Source organism: Psammomys obesus, unplaced genomic scaffold (genome assembly GCF_907164565.1).
Source record: "Psammomys obesus unplaced genomic scaffold, mPsaObe1.curated_primary_1811, whole genome shotgun sequence".
Lineage (NCBI taxonomy): Eukaryota > Metazoa > Chordata > Mammalia > Rodentia > Muridae > Psammomys > Psammomys obesus.
Window position 1 is genome coordinate 12614993 of NW_026591598.1, and position 13966 is coordinate 12628958.

The 13966-nt window shown below is 56.5% G+C and overlaps 1 protein-coding gene across 1 annotated transcript in view; it reads right to left on the bottom strand.

The window, feature by feature from the left end:
* Positions 1-885: 885 nt before the first annotated feature.
* Positions 886-13966, bottom strand: part of Man1c1 (mannosidase alpha class 1C member 1) — a 127972-nt gene continuing 114891 nt past the window's right edge. Inside the window, exons 8-12 of the mRNA XM_055611055.1 lie at positions 12883-12998; positions 6803-7022; positions 4190-4362; positions 2274-2389; positions 886-1660 (exon numbers count right to left, since the gene is read on the bottom strand). Of these exons, the coding sequence (XP_055467030.1) occupies positions 1534-1660; positions 2274-2389; positions 4190-4362; positions 6803-7022; positions 12883-12998 (752 nt within the window). The 3' untranslated portion in view covers positions 886-1533. The remainder of the gene's footprint in view (positions 1661-2273; positions 2390-4189; positions 4363-6802; positions 7023-12882; positions 12999-13966) is intronic.

Here is a 13966-nt window from a genome sequence, read left to right on the forward strand (position 1 = left end):
AAAGAGCCCAGAGAGGTGAGGTGACTTGCCTGGGCTCACACGGTGGGGAAAGGGGTCACTAGGCCCAGAGCCCCGATGCCCTGATGGCCGATTGACAAGCACAGTCTGACAAAGGGGCTGGGAAAGACTCAGCACTACCCAGGACCTCCGCCGTGGCAAGGCTGCAAGTGGCACTTCAGGGTAGGGGCCTAGCTCCTTGCCATGCAGATGGCCTTTGGGGTCACAAAGGGGATGGGCCCAGGGAGGGTGGGAAGGGGGGGTCTGGGTTGGCAGACCTTACCCCATTACCCTTTCCTACAGCTTCCATTTATCTTGGCTTAAAAGTCACCCTGTCGTCCCTAACCCCTGAGCCACATCCTGGCTATCATTGGCTTAGCCTCATGTCTTCTTGTTGGTATTTGCAGTCATTCCACTGACCCAGGGGCACCGCATGACCTGAGCCCCCTGACTTCGGGGTGGTGGCCACCTCACTGCCCACTTTGTCTCTGGTCGGCCTTGCAGCACCTGGTCGAGGCAGGCGCTCAGCATGCATCGCTGGTCGACAGCAGACGAACAAAGGACGGGGGGGGCCAGAAGGTCCCAGAGGCAAGGCTCGCTTCTGCCTTGCTGTGTGACCTCAGGCCAACAGCTTCACCTCTCTGGGCTTCTCCCAATCCTCCATCAGAGCATGCACACCCAACTCTACCCAAAGGGCCGGCCTCATGCTTCCTGCATCTAGGGGGCCAATCGAAGGGAGAGTCAGAGAAGAAGCTGGACCCATTTACTAAACCACACCTTGGCTCGGGTCGGCTTGGCTGGGCTCCCGGCTGGTGGCTGTTCCTATGACACTGTTGTAGCGCTCTTCCCAGGAGCCACTGGCGGCCAAGGAGTCCAACCTCATTTCTTATTCAATAGAGTCCTTTATTCTAGTCACATATTTTTCCATTACAGTAATGAAAATAGCATTAGTGATTTGTAACATTTGGGACCAAATCAAAGGGAGGCGCCTCCTCGAATGATAAAGTAAATGACACTGGGTGGGAGGGGCAAGGTTGGGTAACAGGCGATAAGAGATGGACGGGTCAAGAGCGCGCGTGTACGGGACGCTCACGGCCCCCTTGAGTTAGGCGGTGCAGTTTCGGAAGGCGCATGATTTCGAAAATTATATTTATAATCGTCAGAAAACTCAAATGGGAGCCGGGAGGGGACGAAGCCAAAATCCAGCGAAACCGAACTCCGGGAACCGAAAAGGAAGCGAATCAAACACAATGGGGTGGTCACGCAACCCTCAAGTCCTTTGGCCCTGTGACAGCGAGTGTGGGGGCGCAGAAGTTCCCCCGTGGAAAGGAACGTGCGGGCCCCAGGGACGGCTGCCCGGGCCATGCTGCTGCATCACCTGCTCCTGTCTCCTCACAGAGGAAAAACAAGTCGCCCGTCTGACGCGTCCGCCCAGGGGCTGCCCGCCGTGGGCCTCCCGTCCCCAGCGCTCTGAGAACGGTCCCGGATCCCAAGAAAGGAGAGGCATCCCTGAGACGCGGGCACGGGGACGGTGGGTCAGTGGCGGTGCCCAGCCACGCCCGAGCTGTCGGAGTGGTTGACGGGCAGTGGGTGGGCTTCGGTGTTGAACACCCAGTCCTCCTCCGACAGCACGTCATCTTCAGAGAACAGAAGATAGAGGTATCTGTGTGGCGGGGGAGGGAAGGAGAGCAGTTAGTGCCCTGGGGGAGGAGGAGGGCCGCCTGCCTGGGGCCTGAAGACCTGGTTTAATCCTGGCTTGACCGCCCTGCCCCGAGGGGCCCTGCAGACTTTGGCATCTAGACTCTTGGTCCAGTAGCCTAGTGTCTGCACCCATTTCAAGCTACCGTTAAGCTCCGGAAGGGCATCCAGGCAGCCGGCTGTGTTAACTCCAGCCTCCTGGGTGGGGACTTCCTAGAAGGGACCACCAATGTGGGCATAGCCCAGCATCTGAGAGTAGCGGGGATGGGGGTGAGGGAGGAGGGCAGCCGACTGTGCCAGAAGCCGGCAGGAGACTGCCAAGCACTCCAAGCTGGGCTGCAGAGGTCACAGAGGTCACAGAGGTCACGTGGAGCCTGACTTTTATTCAGAAGAGCTGAGTGGCAAAGGACCAGGTAAAGGGGTCTGAGAAGCCACAGCTGTGGGCAGCGCTGTGGCTCTTGGGAAGAATTAGGCTCAGCCTGCTGCGTAGCACTGGGGACCCTAAGCCTCCACCCCAAATGGGCTCCCTTTCCGTGATGCCGGAGCCAAGGGCCCGACCCCGGGAGAGCTACACTCACTTCAGTGTCTCGGCCAGGAAGAAGCTCTGCTGCCTGTTGTCGTGGTTGGGGTTGCTGCTGTACACATCCTGGATCCCGGAGAAGCCGGCTTCCGTCCGGCAGTGTTTCTCCAGGGCCTGGAGGAAGGGGGCAGCCTTAGCTCGTGGAGGAGATGCTTGGCTGGAGCTCAACACCACAAAGGCCCTGACCCTTGGCTGGCCGCCTGGGGGTCCGGCACCCACCCACTCTGGGAACTCAGCCCTGATACTTTCCTGGTTAACTGAGCTTTCCCTGGTCAGAGTTTGGCCCCGACTTCACCTTTCAGGAACCTGGGTAACCTGTTCACTGACCCTTTCACCACAGAGGTGATGAGGTCAAGGACGGTCGCTGGTGATCTGCAGGGGCTGCTGGGATCCAGAAAGCAGAGACGGAAGCCTGGAGGCTTTGGAGACAAGGCTTCAGTGTCAGGGTGGATGTGGGCCTCCCATTCCACACGGAAATGTGGTTTGGCTCATTGCGTTTGGATCAGAGATCAGAGATCAGGAGCCCCGCCATCCCTGCTGGGGATGACAGGCCACCTGCTCCAGCTACAGTCACAAAGGGCAAAATGGATCTTTCCCCCTTTCCCTGCTGCCTGGAAATCCAACCACAAGAGCATATTCTGGACTTCTTAAAAAGTGGGGCCTTTCCCTATGTTGTGTGGGGCTAAGGTCTCCTCAGAAACCTGGCACTCCGACAACTGCACGAAATCTTACCAGAATTACAGCCCACCTCAGCAACCTAGTCAGAGGAGGCTCTGATGGGATGCATTGCCATTTGGGGGCCCCTCAGATAGAGGCACTGCTGAGAGGCCTTTTGGGGGACCCTTTCATGCTTGTTCCTGCTTTTTTCTACATCCAGCATGAGCCCCCGGTCTGCTCTCATGATGCACAAGAGCACACAACATTTGGCCTTTGAAGGTCAGGAGCCAGGGCCTCAGGGAAGCAGATGCAGGACTCATCCTAAATGTAACCAGTCCTCCACCCTGAGTGTGCACTGCCAGGATAGCCTGTCCCCAAAGCAGGTGACTTCTTGTTGGCATGGGCCCAGGGGCTTGTGGGAAGAGGGACAGAAGAGGTAGCACCCATCAGAGAATTTTCTGGAAGCACTACCTTTGTCTTTGCTGTCTAGCCCTGTGTGGCACTTTAAAGAATGGGGCCCACAGGCTCCTCTATTTGAATGCTTAGGCGGAGAAAGCGGAACTCTTTGAGAAGGATCAGGAGGTGTGGCCTTGTTGGAGTGGGTGTGGCTTCATAGAAAGAAGTGTCACTGGGGATCTCAAGAGCTTTTCTCGGGCCCAGGCGCTCTCTCTCTCTCTCTCTCTCTCTCTCTCTCTGCCTGTGGATCAGGATGTAGCCCTCACTACTCCAGCATTATGCCTGCTGCCAAGCCCCCTGCCATGATGATAATGGACCAAATTTCTGAAACCGTAAGAAAGCCTCCAATTAAGTGTACATGGAGTGTCTTCGCAGCAACAGTGGCTGAGACACCCTGGGAGGGCCGGGCTTCTAATGAGTGAGATGGAAGGAAGACCGTGGGGGGTTGGAGGGTTGCTAGAGACCGAGCAGGGTGAGCTGCTGGCTGCCCGCTGTCCCTGCTTCAAAGGAGGCACCTCACGCAACCCATGCAGGCTCTGGGGCCAGGAGCAGGGCCTCTGGGGCAGAGCACCTAGATGGTACGTTAGGGGTGGCCACCAGCCTTGTCCTTGAGTCTGCTCAGAGACCCTCCTTAGCAACCTCAGCCTTGCCTCAGGAACACTTCCCCAGAGCTGCTGCCTCCTGCTCAACTCCACCATTCCAGTCCTTGGCCAGAGGACGGCCTGGCTGCCTTCCGGCAGCCCCTGAGTTCCGAAGTCTCTGACTGTGGCTTCCCAGGGGCGCCCGATAGCCCACACTCACCATCACCACCTCCCAGCCCCACTCCCTGTAGACGGGGTCATGCGTCTGCCGCCACAGGTACATGTAGCTCTCCACCACCTCGGGCCGCAGAATGTAGTAGCTCTCGCTCAGCTGCGTGGCCACTGCCTCCCGGCCAGAGTTGAACCAGAAAGCCTCAGGCCCCAGCTTGGTGTCTGTGGGAACAGATCAGCAGCCCGTCACAACCGCCACTTTCTACGCCTCAGACCCTGTCTAGGATAACCCTGGAGACCTAGCGGGCCGGGGCAGAGTGCTGAGATGGGGCAGGCCTGTCAGTTGCCTCTCTCGAGGCTGCGTCAGTCAAGCTGCACAGCCTCCACAGCAAGCTCCTCGAAGCTTAAAGACTTTAGCAGTTTCGCAACCCCAGCACTCGGGAGGCGGAAGCAGGCTCATCTCTGATTTTGAGGCCAGCCTGGTCTACATCATGAGTTGTAGGCTAACTAGGGCTACATCTTGAGACCTGTCTCAGCCCCTTCCCCTAAAAAAAGTTGGGGTCTAGGACTTAGCAGATCTTTCATTATGCTAATATGCCACCAGTCCCTCCCTTCACACACCCACAGCCACCTAAGAAAACGGCTGTGACTGGACCATTAGCGTGGGTCAGTTTTTGTCAAACCTGACAAGAATCTAGACATTTCTGGGAAGAGGAAATCTTATGTTTTAAAACTCATTTTTAATTATGCTTATGTATGTACACGAGAGTGCCGGTGTCTGTGTCGGATCCCTCGGAACTGAAGTCACAGGTGGTTGTGAGCTACCTGATGTGGCTTCTGGAAATCGAACTTGGGTCCTCTGGAAGAGCAACAGACACTCTTTATCAATGAGCCCTCTCTCCAGCCTGGCCTGGAGGCAAGTCTGTGGGGTATTGTATTAACTGATGATTGATGGGGGATGGCCCAGCCCAACAGGGGCGCTGCCACCCCTGGGCAGGTGGCCCTGGGTTCTAGAAGAAAGCAGGCCAAGCAAATTATGAGGAGCAAGCCAGTGAGCAGCACCCCTCCACGGCCTGCCTCCAGCTCCGGCCTCCAGGTTCCTGCCTTGGGTTCCCGCCCCGCCTACCCTCAGCGATGGGGTGTGGTCTGAAAACTGTTAGGATGAAGTAAATTCCTTCTCAAGCTGTTTTTGCTCACTGTGTTTTCCATCACAGCAGTAGAAACCCTGCCTAAGACAGCAGCTCGGAAAAGCACCTGCTTAGGCAGAGGGGGATGGGCCTGATGAGGTCCAGGTTTTGTGTGTGGACAGTCTGCTGCCATTTTCTTTTCCGCAGGACCAAAATGGCAAAGAGCAGCACAGCTGCTCTTTGTGATTTCAAGGGCTCCTCCAGGCGCTTTGCACGATCATCGCCCTTAATTTTTCCTTTCTCTTTTTTTGTTAAGGGCAATCCTTCTCTCATTTGTGCAGAAACAGGATCAGAGAGGCTAAGCATTTTATCCAAGGCCACACAGTGAGTCAAGGCTGAGCTGGGCTGTGCCTCTCCTGCCTGCATACCTGCCCAGGCTAGTGGGGCATGAGTTCTAATCCCGGGAATGCCCTCCCTCCTGTCTGGCCTTGGCCCCCAGGAGGCCTCAGGGTGGGGGATTTCCTCCTGTTGGGCACTTTGGGAGGTTATCTTCTGAGGAGTCAGCTGGGCTCAGCTTCTTTCTACCCCGCACCCCCCAGATGGCAGAAAGGCTCTGCCACTGGGAAACAGCGCTTTTGCCAAGATGCTAATGGGGTGAGGGAGGCGGTGGCTGTGCAGCCGGCGGGGGAGCCGGGCTGGTTGGGACAATATGCTCCATTAAGCGGCTGTCTTTTACAGCCCTGGGTGATTGTCCAGACAAACTGCAAGCTCTGTATTATCAGTCCTGAGACGTCCCATTTGTTTACGGCCCGGAGAAGAGAATGGAGGGCCAGATTTCAGGCCCAGCACGAAAGATGTAATTTCCTAGGACCAGCCCTGAGACTCCCCGCTGGGCTCTGGCGGTCAGAGCCTCTGGCAGGGCCGCTTAGGCACTGGCTCTCAGCACCCGGCACAGCTCAATCTCTCCTCCACCTCTCGCCACCGTGGCTCTGAGGCTGAATGTCCGGGATGGGGCGGGCCTGGCTGTCAGGGCCTGGCTCAGCCACTCACATTCACAAGGACTTTCTCTAGGACAGTTCCCTCTCTATGGGCTGACCGTGTCACCAAGCATAAAAGGAGGGTTGGGGCTCATGGCCCCCAGACGGACTATTCTGTTTTGATAAGTGCCAGGTGTGTATTTAAGCTCGCTGGGCGAGAGGACAGGCAGAAGTACCCTTGCAGGCGGGAGATTCGCAGGGTTCAATCTTCCCGTGGGTGTTAGAGGACCCTCCAGTCCCTGCCTCCTGTGGAACCTTGGCCAAGTCCCCTTAGAACCTGGGACTCCCTGTCTGTGCTGGGAGGCTCAGTAGGGACACCTCTAGGCGCCGGACATGAAACAGTCAGTGCAGGTAGGGCTTGCCTGTCACCCAAATTCTAGTAGTTTCCCGGGGGAGATGGTACGAAGAGTGCCCCTCCCCCCCACCGCTCTGTTGCTCAGCCAGTGCTTCTCGGTGTTTGGCCGGGTGTTGGGTGCTGCTTTTCCCCTGCAGGGTTACCTGAGCGGGCGTAGGATTCGTGGCACGTCCTCGTGATCTGGGCAGCAAGCTCTCGGTAGTAGGCCCTCTTGTCCTCCTTGGCGTCCTCGGCCCCGAGGGCGATCATGCCCCCTGCGAAGCAGGCAAGGTGTCCCATCTTGTGGTCCAGAATTCCCCCTCGCCACTCGGCAATGTAGGTCAGGCCCCCGGGAGAGACATTCACCAAATAGGTCTCTATGGCCTGGGAAGGGGGAGGAGAGTTCCGTCGGGAAACAGTGAGAAGGGAAGGGAAGGAAACAAGTGAGCTACGAGGGAACAGTGGCATGGCTGCTCTGCAGGGCCCTCGGTTCCCTAGAGCCAGCGAAGGGGTCCTGCTGAGAGCTGGGATGCAACACAGGCCTTCTAAATCTACGTTTTGCGGCTGGAGAGATGGTTCAGAGGGTAACAGCGCTGGCTGCTCTTTCAGAGTCCCCAGGTTCATTCCCAGCACCCAGGGGGCAGCTAACAGCCTGTAACTCCAGTTCTGGGGAATCTGCCGCCCTCTTCCGGCCTCTGCAGGCACTGCACGCACGTGGTACACAAACACCCCCGAAACCCGAAACCAAGTTTTAAAGGTTGAAAGAAATCAATGCTTTAAAGAACACTTTCTTAAAAAAAAAAAAAAAAAATCTTTCCAATGGGAATCAGTGAGATAGAGCTGCAGGTAAAAACACCTGTGTGCAAACTTGTGCACCTGATTCCCATTTCCAAACTCAACAACGATCAGGACGAATAAAGTGATGATCAACAAAACTTTGCCTCTGCTGCACCCTCTTCTGGAAGGGCTTGGCTCCAAGGCTGCTGGCCTGTATAAGGGCCCCAAGTGTCCAGAAGGCACTGGGGTTCCGTCTTTGTGGGAGGGAGGCCCCTGTGTCTCATCGGGGGCTTCAGCACTGCTCTCTCCCGCCTGGTCAGTCACGAAAGCTCTGTCCCCTCTGCTAGCGCTGCAGGCTCCTTTTAGTACGAAGGAGAAGTGACCGTGAGCTGGGGTGCCTTCTGCTCCCTGCTGACAGCTCCCAGAATTCTGAAGCTGGATGCTGCCCGCACGGTCCGAAGCTGGCCTCCACAGGCCTGTGAGTCCTGATTTTAACTGAGGCCCCTCGGGGACGTTACTGTCCTCTGCCTCCATGGTGGCCCTCCTCTACTCTGAAATGAAGTGGATCATATCACAGGCCTTTGGGCAACCTCAAGAGAGTCTTAGCACCACTGTAGAAAGGGCTTCACTAGGCCTCGCAGGCACCCTCATCTGGGCCCCAAGGTGCAACCAGTTTTCTAAACTGACTCCCGGGCACACATTCTGTGAGTTCAGATCTCTTTTCAGATCTCACTTGTGCTGTGTGGCACCGGGCAAGCTACGTGTGCTCTCTGTGCCACGTCAGCTTTGTCTCTTTGTACCGGAGTTCCCAACAAATGCCACCCATGAGTCCTCTGCAGCCTGTCCCCCGCCCTCTACCCACATCCTTCCCCGCCTCACTGGTCTTTTCTCTGTTTGGATATCCCAAGAGGACCAGGGTCTTTTGGGGACCAAGGGCTGGGGACACAGTGGCACTGTGGATGGGCCTCGCTCTGGGCGCAGAGATTTAAACGCACATAGAAATGACTGTGCTCAGCAGACAGGAAGAGAGGAAAGTGTGGGTGCTTGGCTTTGCAGAGCGAGGCCGGAGGGGTCTCTTGCTCCCTCACCCTGCATGCTGAGCCCCGGAAGGCCTCCTCCAGCGTGCCACCATCCTTGGAGGGGTCTCCCTCCTCCTGCCTCTCCACTATGTACGGTGTTTTCACCCCCTTATGGGAGTGTCGCTTGACACAGCCGCCAGCCAGAGCCGGGACCTGGCCCATGGAGATGGAGTTGGCTTCTGGATCCATTTTTTTTTTTTCCTTTTTCTCTCCTGTCAGGGCCAGGGCTGGGCGGCTGGCTGCAGGACCCTTGCTGAGTGGCAGATGGGGAAAGGCTGATGAGCTGCCTTGCTAGGGCACCAGGCTCCACATGGGGAGCATGCTGAGGCCCAAAGTGCCACCAGCTGCTAGGTGGGGCCCATCCGGGCTCAGCGCTGGTTCCTGGGTAGAGCGGGCTCCCGGCAGCTGCTCTGTGAAGGGTCACTGCAGGGGCATCTGGGCGAATCCAGGGCCCCAGGACCTACCTATGTGTTGGGGGTGATGAAACAGACGTGTGGGGAGATGCCGGGATGCCATGCCGTGGGGCTGGGAGACAGCTCTCTCTATACTCACTCCCACAGGTTGGGTAGCTGCCTCTCGGAGGGAAGTGCAGCTCAGTGTCTCAGACTATGACAGAGGCGAGCAGAGGTGGAGATAGAAGTGTCCAGTTTCCTTCCCCGTGTGTGTTCATATGTGCACGTTCCTGTGGGCACCGGTGTATGTGTGGGGGTGTTTGAAATGTGTGCACACGTATGTGGAGCCCGGAGGCCAGCCACAGCTATTCCTCAAAGGCTGCCCACCTTGGGGTTTTTGTTTGTTTGTTTGTTTTGTTTTTCGAGACAGGGTCTCTCTGTGTAATCTTGGCCATCCTGGAGCTCACTCTGTAGACCAGGCTGGCCTCCAGCTCAGAGGCCCTTCAGGAACCCCCATCTCTGCCTCCCCCCTCCCCAGCTCTGAGATTACAGACACCCGCCACCAGGCTGAGCTCTTCAGTAGGTTCTGGGGGGACTCAGGTCACCCACCTGAATGCAGCGAGCCCTCTCCTGTAGCTTGGGCTAAAGCCAGGAGTGAGACTCAGGCTGCTGCTGGTGGGGTACCAGGACAAGGCTCAAGTCACAAGACACGGCACGGAGGGGCTGAGTTTGGTGGTGGTGGTGTGAGGTGTCTGGGTGTCTCTGAGCCACTTCCGGCTTTCCTGAAGACTCACTTTGCTCATCTGTAGACCGGGAATACAAGCTCACAGGAAGAGGAGGGCACTGTGACCTGGCTTGGTGCCTGTCTCAGCCAGTTCCTTCCCATGCCTCTTGGGAAGCCCACCCAAGCGGGTCCTCCTACAGGGACCCAAGTCATTTGCAGCTAGCCAGGGCAGACGGGAACAGCCGGGTCAGCATCGGGCATCTTGGTGAGTCTAGGCCTTTCGAGTCTCCATTTCATTAAGGTGGAGTATATTTGTCTAGAGGAAGTCACAGTGATGAGGTCCTCCCTGGCTTCCTTACAGGCCCTCTTCTTACAACACACAAAGGAGCATCTGGGGGGGAGGGCTGAACCCTCCTACCCACCCCACCTGGGCACAGGTTGAACCTGCAGGTTCCCAGCCCTGGCTTACGCAGAGATCTCTGGGAAGCTCCACCGAACCATTCCTGGGCCACCCCAGAGGTTCAGACACTATTGCTGGTATATAGCCGGAGAAGAGGTCTGAGTCTCCGAAGGCTAAGGATGGCTAGAATAGTCTTCAAAGGCCTAGACCTGCCAGAGGCCTGCCCTTCACCCAGGGCCTGTGGCCCCAGGCTCCTTACAGAAGATCAAATGCGGGAGCAGAGGCCTCTCTACTCAGCCATGCTTTCTGAGGCTCTCAGACTGCTTAAATAATTCATGGCCATCTCTCCCCTCGAAGCTGCAACCACGGTGTGCCCCTAAGGGCCGGGAGTCAGTGCGCCCGTTAACCTCATGCTTACTCTGCAGAGAGCTGCAGGACGAGGAGAAACTATTCCTCCACCAGGGGATGCTGGCCCAGGCCAAGGGCAGACAGGGCCGAGATGAAGTGGGTGAGATCGACCGTCTCATGACACAGAGCTTGGTGTTAGGTTGCCAGGCAGAGAAATCTCACCCCTGAGATTTTCCAACCCACAGTTTTAAGAGGTCCACGGCTCTGGAGGTCTGTCAGTGTGCTTCTGTAAGCTCTGCCGTTTCTGGGCAGGCTCCTGCCATCAAATGGTGCTTAGCCACTGTCCATCCACACATCCATCCAACTGTTCACACCAGTCTGCCCCTTCCCCAACACATCCGCCTATCTGCTCGCCTTAATTCACCCATCTCCCACTCATGTATTCCTCAAGCCACCCATCCATCCATCCATCCATATCTAACTTCGCCCATCTGCCCATCAACTCAGCCGTGCAAGGATCCCTCCATCCCACTGGCCACATCAACGTGCTCTCCATCCATCTACTGGTCCACCCATCGGTCCATCTGTCTACCCACCAACTCATCCAACACTGTTCCAGCTGCTCACGTCAATCCACGCGTGCATCCAGCCACCGATCTGTCCATCAGTCCATCCATCCGTTCGCCCGTCTGGCTGCCCACACCAATCCACCTATCCAGTCATATATCCATCCGTCCATCCATCTACCCCATCCACCCAACTGTTCCCATCTGCCCATGATCCATACACCCACCCATCTATCCACCCACCCGTGTATCTGTCCATCCATCCATCTGTCCAACTGTCTATATCAATCAATTGAACTCATCCACCCCTCCATGCAACTGTTCAGGTCTATTCACCCATCCACCCACTCACTCTCCTTATCCATCACCCAGCACCTACTTGTTCATGTAACGATCACCGCATGCCTACCACGTGCCAATCTGCTTGAGGTGTGAGGCGTATGGGGTGAACAAGGAGACAGGACTGTCGGTTCTCGAGAACTCACACTGTATTTGCGGAGGATCAAATGCCAAGCTACCATTTCAGATTCCGTTACGAGTGAAGGAGAGAATAAGCCTGGATATGGGACAGAGAGGCCTGGAAGGTCGTTTCAGCAGCGCATGAGTGAAGGGTGGGGCAGTCTAAAGGACCTGGCCGTTTGAATAGCATTCTGGGTAGAGAGGCAGCAAGTACAAAGGCCTTGGAGTGGGGACGGCCTGGTGCATCTGAGAAAGCAGAGGGGCCAGAGGGAAGTGATGACTGACTGGTGACTGACACAGTCCTGGTCAGCAGGGGCCCAGCGGGTGAAGGAGAGGCTCACCCACATGGCTAAGGCTAGGAGTAAGGGGAGCTGTCTAGGAACTGATTTAGAGAGAGGGTGGAGGTGGAGGAAGGAGCTCAAGTTAAAGGACATGAGGTGATGTTTCAGAGCGAGGAGGCTGGACAAAGAATCCAGCTAACTTCATGAGAAAGCTGGGGCCCAGAGCCTGCCCATGCTAGGGTGGTGGCGAGTGCCTTTAATCCCAGCACTTGAGGCGGGCAGATCTCTGTGAGCCTGGCCTACAGAGTGAGTTCCAGGACACTCAGGGCTACACAGAGAAACCCTGTCTCAAAAAAGCAAACCAACATTTTTTATTCATTAGTTTTGCTTTCTGTGTATGAGTGTTTTACTCATACACAGTGTTTTACCCATGAACTGTGTGCGTGCCCTGGTGCCCAGGGAGGTCAGAGGAGGGCATCGGATCCCCTGGAACTGCAGTAACAGGTGGTTGTGAGCCACCATGTGGAAGTGAACCCCGATCTTCTGTAAGAGCAGCCAGTGCTGTGACCACTGAGCCATCTCTCCAGCCCCTGCATGCACTTTCCCTTCAATTGGGCTCAATGGTGGAGCATCCACAGCTACCCGACTTCCCTTTCCTAGTCTAAGTTTTCCTCTCTTGGTTAGGAGGGGGACTCACTCCAGCCTGCCACTCCCCCTTCGCTCCACACCCCATGACAGACCAGCGGGGACACCAGCTCTGCTACCTCAGCACTGTGTGGCCTTGGGCAAGTGTCCTGTCTCCGAATCTCAGCTCGCACCCACATGGGGAGGATGAGCAGGAGTGTGTGGCCCCCTGTCCTGGCTGTCACTCTCTTTCCTGAAGTGCCACCTCTGGTTTCCAGAATGACAGCTGAAGACCTCGCCTTGGAGCCCCCAAGGGGATTCCTGGCTGTCATCTGGGCTTTGGCACATTAGCTGAAGCCCAGAGACTGCTGGGGGGAGGGTTTAAACTGAGCCTTCTAAATCGGACTGTCACTTCCTATCAGACCCCGGAAAAATGGCCTGACCCGGCCGAGCCCAGGCCTCTGAGATGTCTCTAGAGTCCGAGGAGGCCTTTCCAGTCACCGCTGCCCATTCTGCGGCCCCTCCCAGCACTCAGGCTGGTGGAAGGGTGGGGGAGGGTGACAGCCGCCCCGGGCAGCAGGGGAAACCTCTTACCTCCAAGGCTTCATAGTACATAGTTTTCGCCTCCGTATCTGTTTTGGCAGACATCAACCAGGACTTGATCAAATATTCATAAAAGCTGTCCCCGAGTCCTCCGACCGAGACATGGTCTGCAAGAGGACAAGAAGGATTCACACATTTGCCCCTGGCTGAGTTCAAAGGTAGCCCTCGTCATCTGCCATTTCTGTGGTTGCAAATGCTGTAAACAGCTGTCCTGAGCGTGCTGCCTCTGAGAATCCCAGGGGACGGAATGGTGGGAATGCACTCGGCTTAGGCAAGGTGGGAGCGGGGTGTCTGCCGGAAAAACCACTCACGCCAAAAGACCCCAACAGAGTCTAGAGAACCTGAGATGACTGGGGCGGAAGCCAGGAGGACACAGCCCAGCTTCCTCTTGGCTCTCCAGCAGGCCACAGACTGAGCTGTTATCCTCACGGAATAATCTCCTACACGTGACTGACTGCCCACACCCGACGCCCCAGTGGCTGCCTGGAAAGAAGTCGATGCCTTGCGTGGTGGGAGAGGCGGAAGGCGCTCCCTGGGTCTCTTCTGGGGCTCGATGTACCAACGCAGGCTGCTGGACCCCACTTCAAGCTGCACATGGATCTTAAGCCCTGGCCTCCCATTCAGGACCTGTAATTTGAGCCTCACTTTGACGTGGGTTTTGGTTGATAATCCTACTCTTCTGTGCTGTTTAAGGAGAGGTTGCCTGTGGTGAGGGCATCATGACCAAATTCTTGGCTGGGGTTTCCTGCCTCCTGGGCCTCCTGGGCCTGCCGATGGCTGAGGCTCAGAGGGGAGGGAAAGGCCCCAGCAGATGCTGTCTGGAGTCTCTGCTGGCCGGCTCGGCCCTGCCTGAGTCACTGTCTTTTGGGACGCCCTAGATCACCTTTGCAGGACCCCTGCAGCCTTGAGTGTTATGCCTAAGCCCCTTCCTGGCTGTACAGAATGAATGCACCCCACCCTTCTCTTTTTCACTGGAAACCAAGGCTCAGAGGGACAGACAAGGGATAAGGATGTAGCTTAGCTGGAAGACACACACACACACACACACACACACACACACACACACACACACACA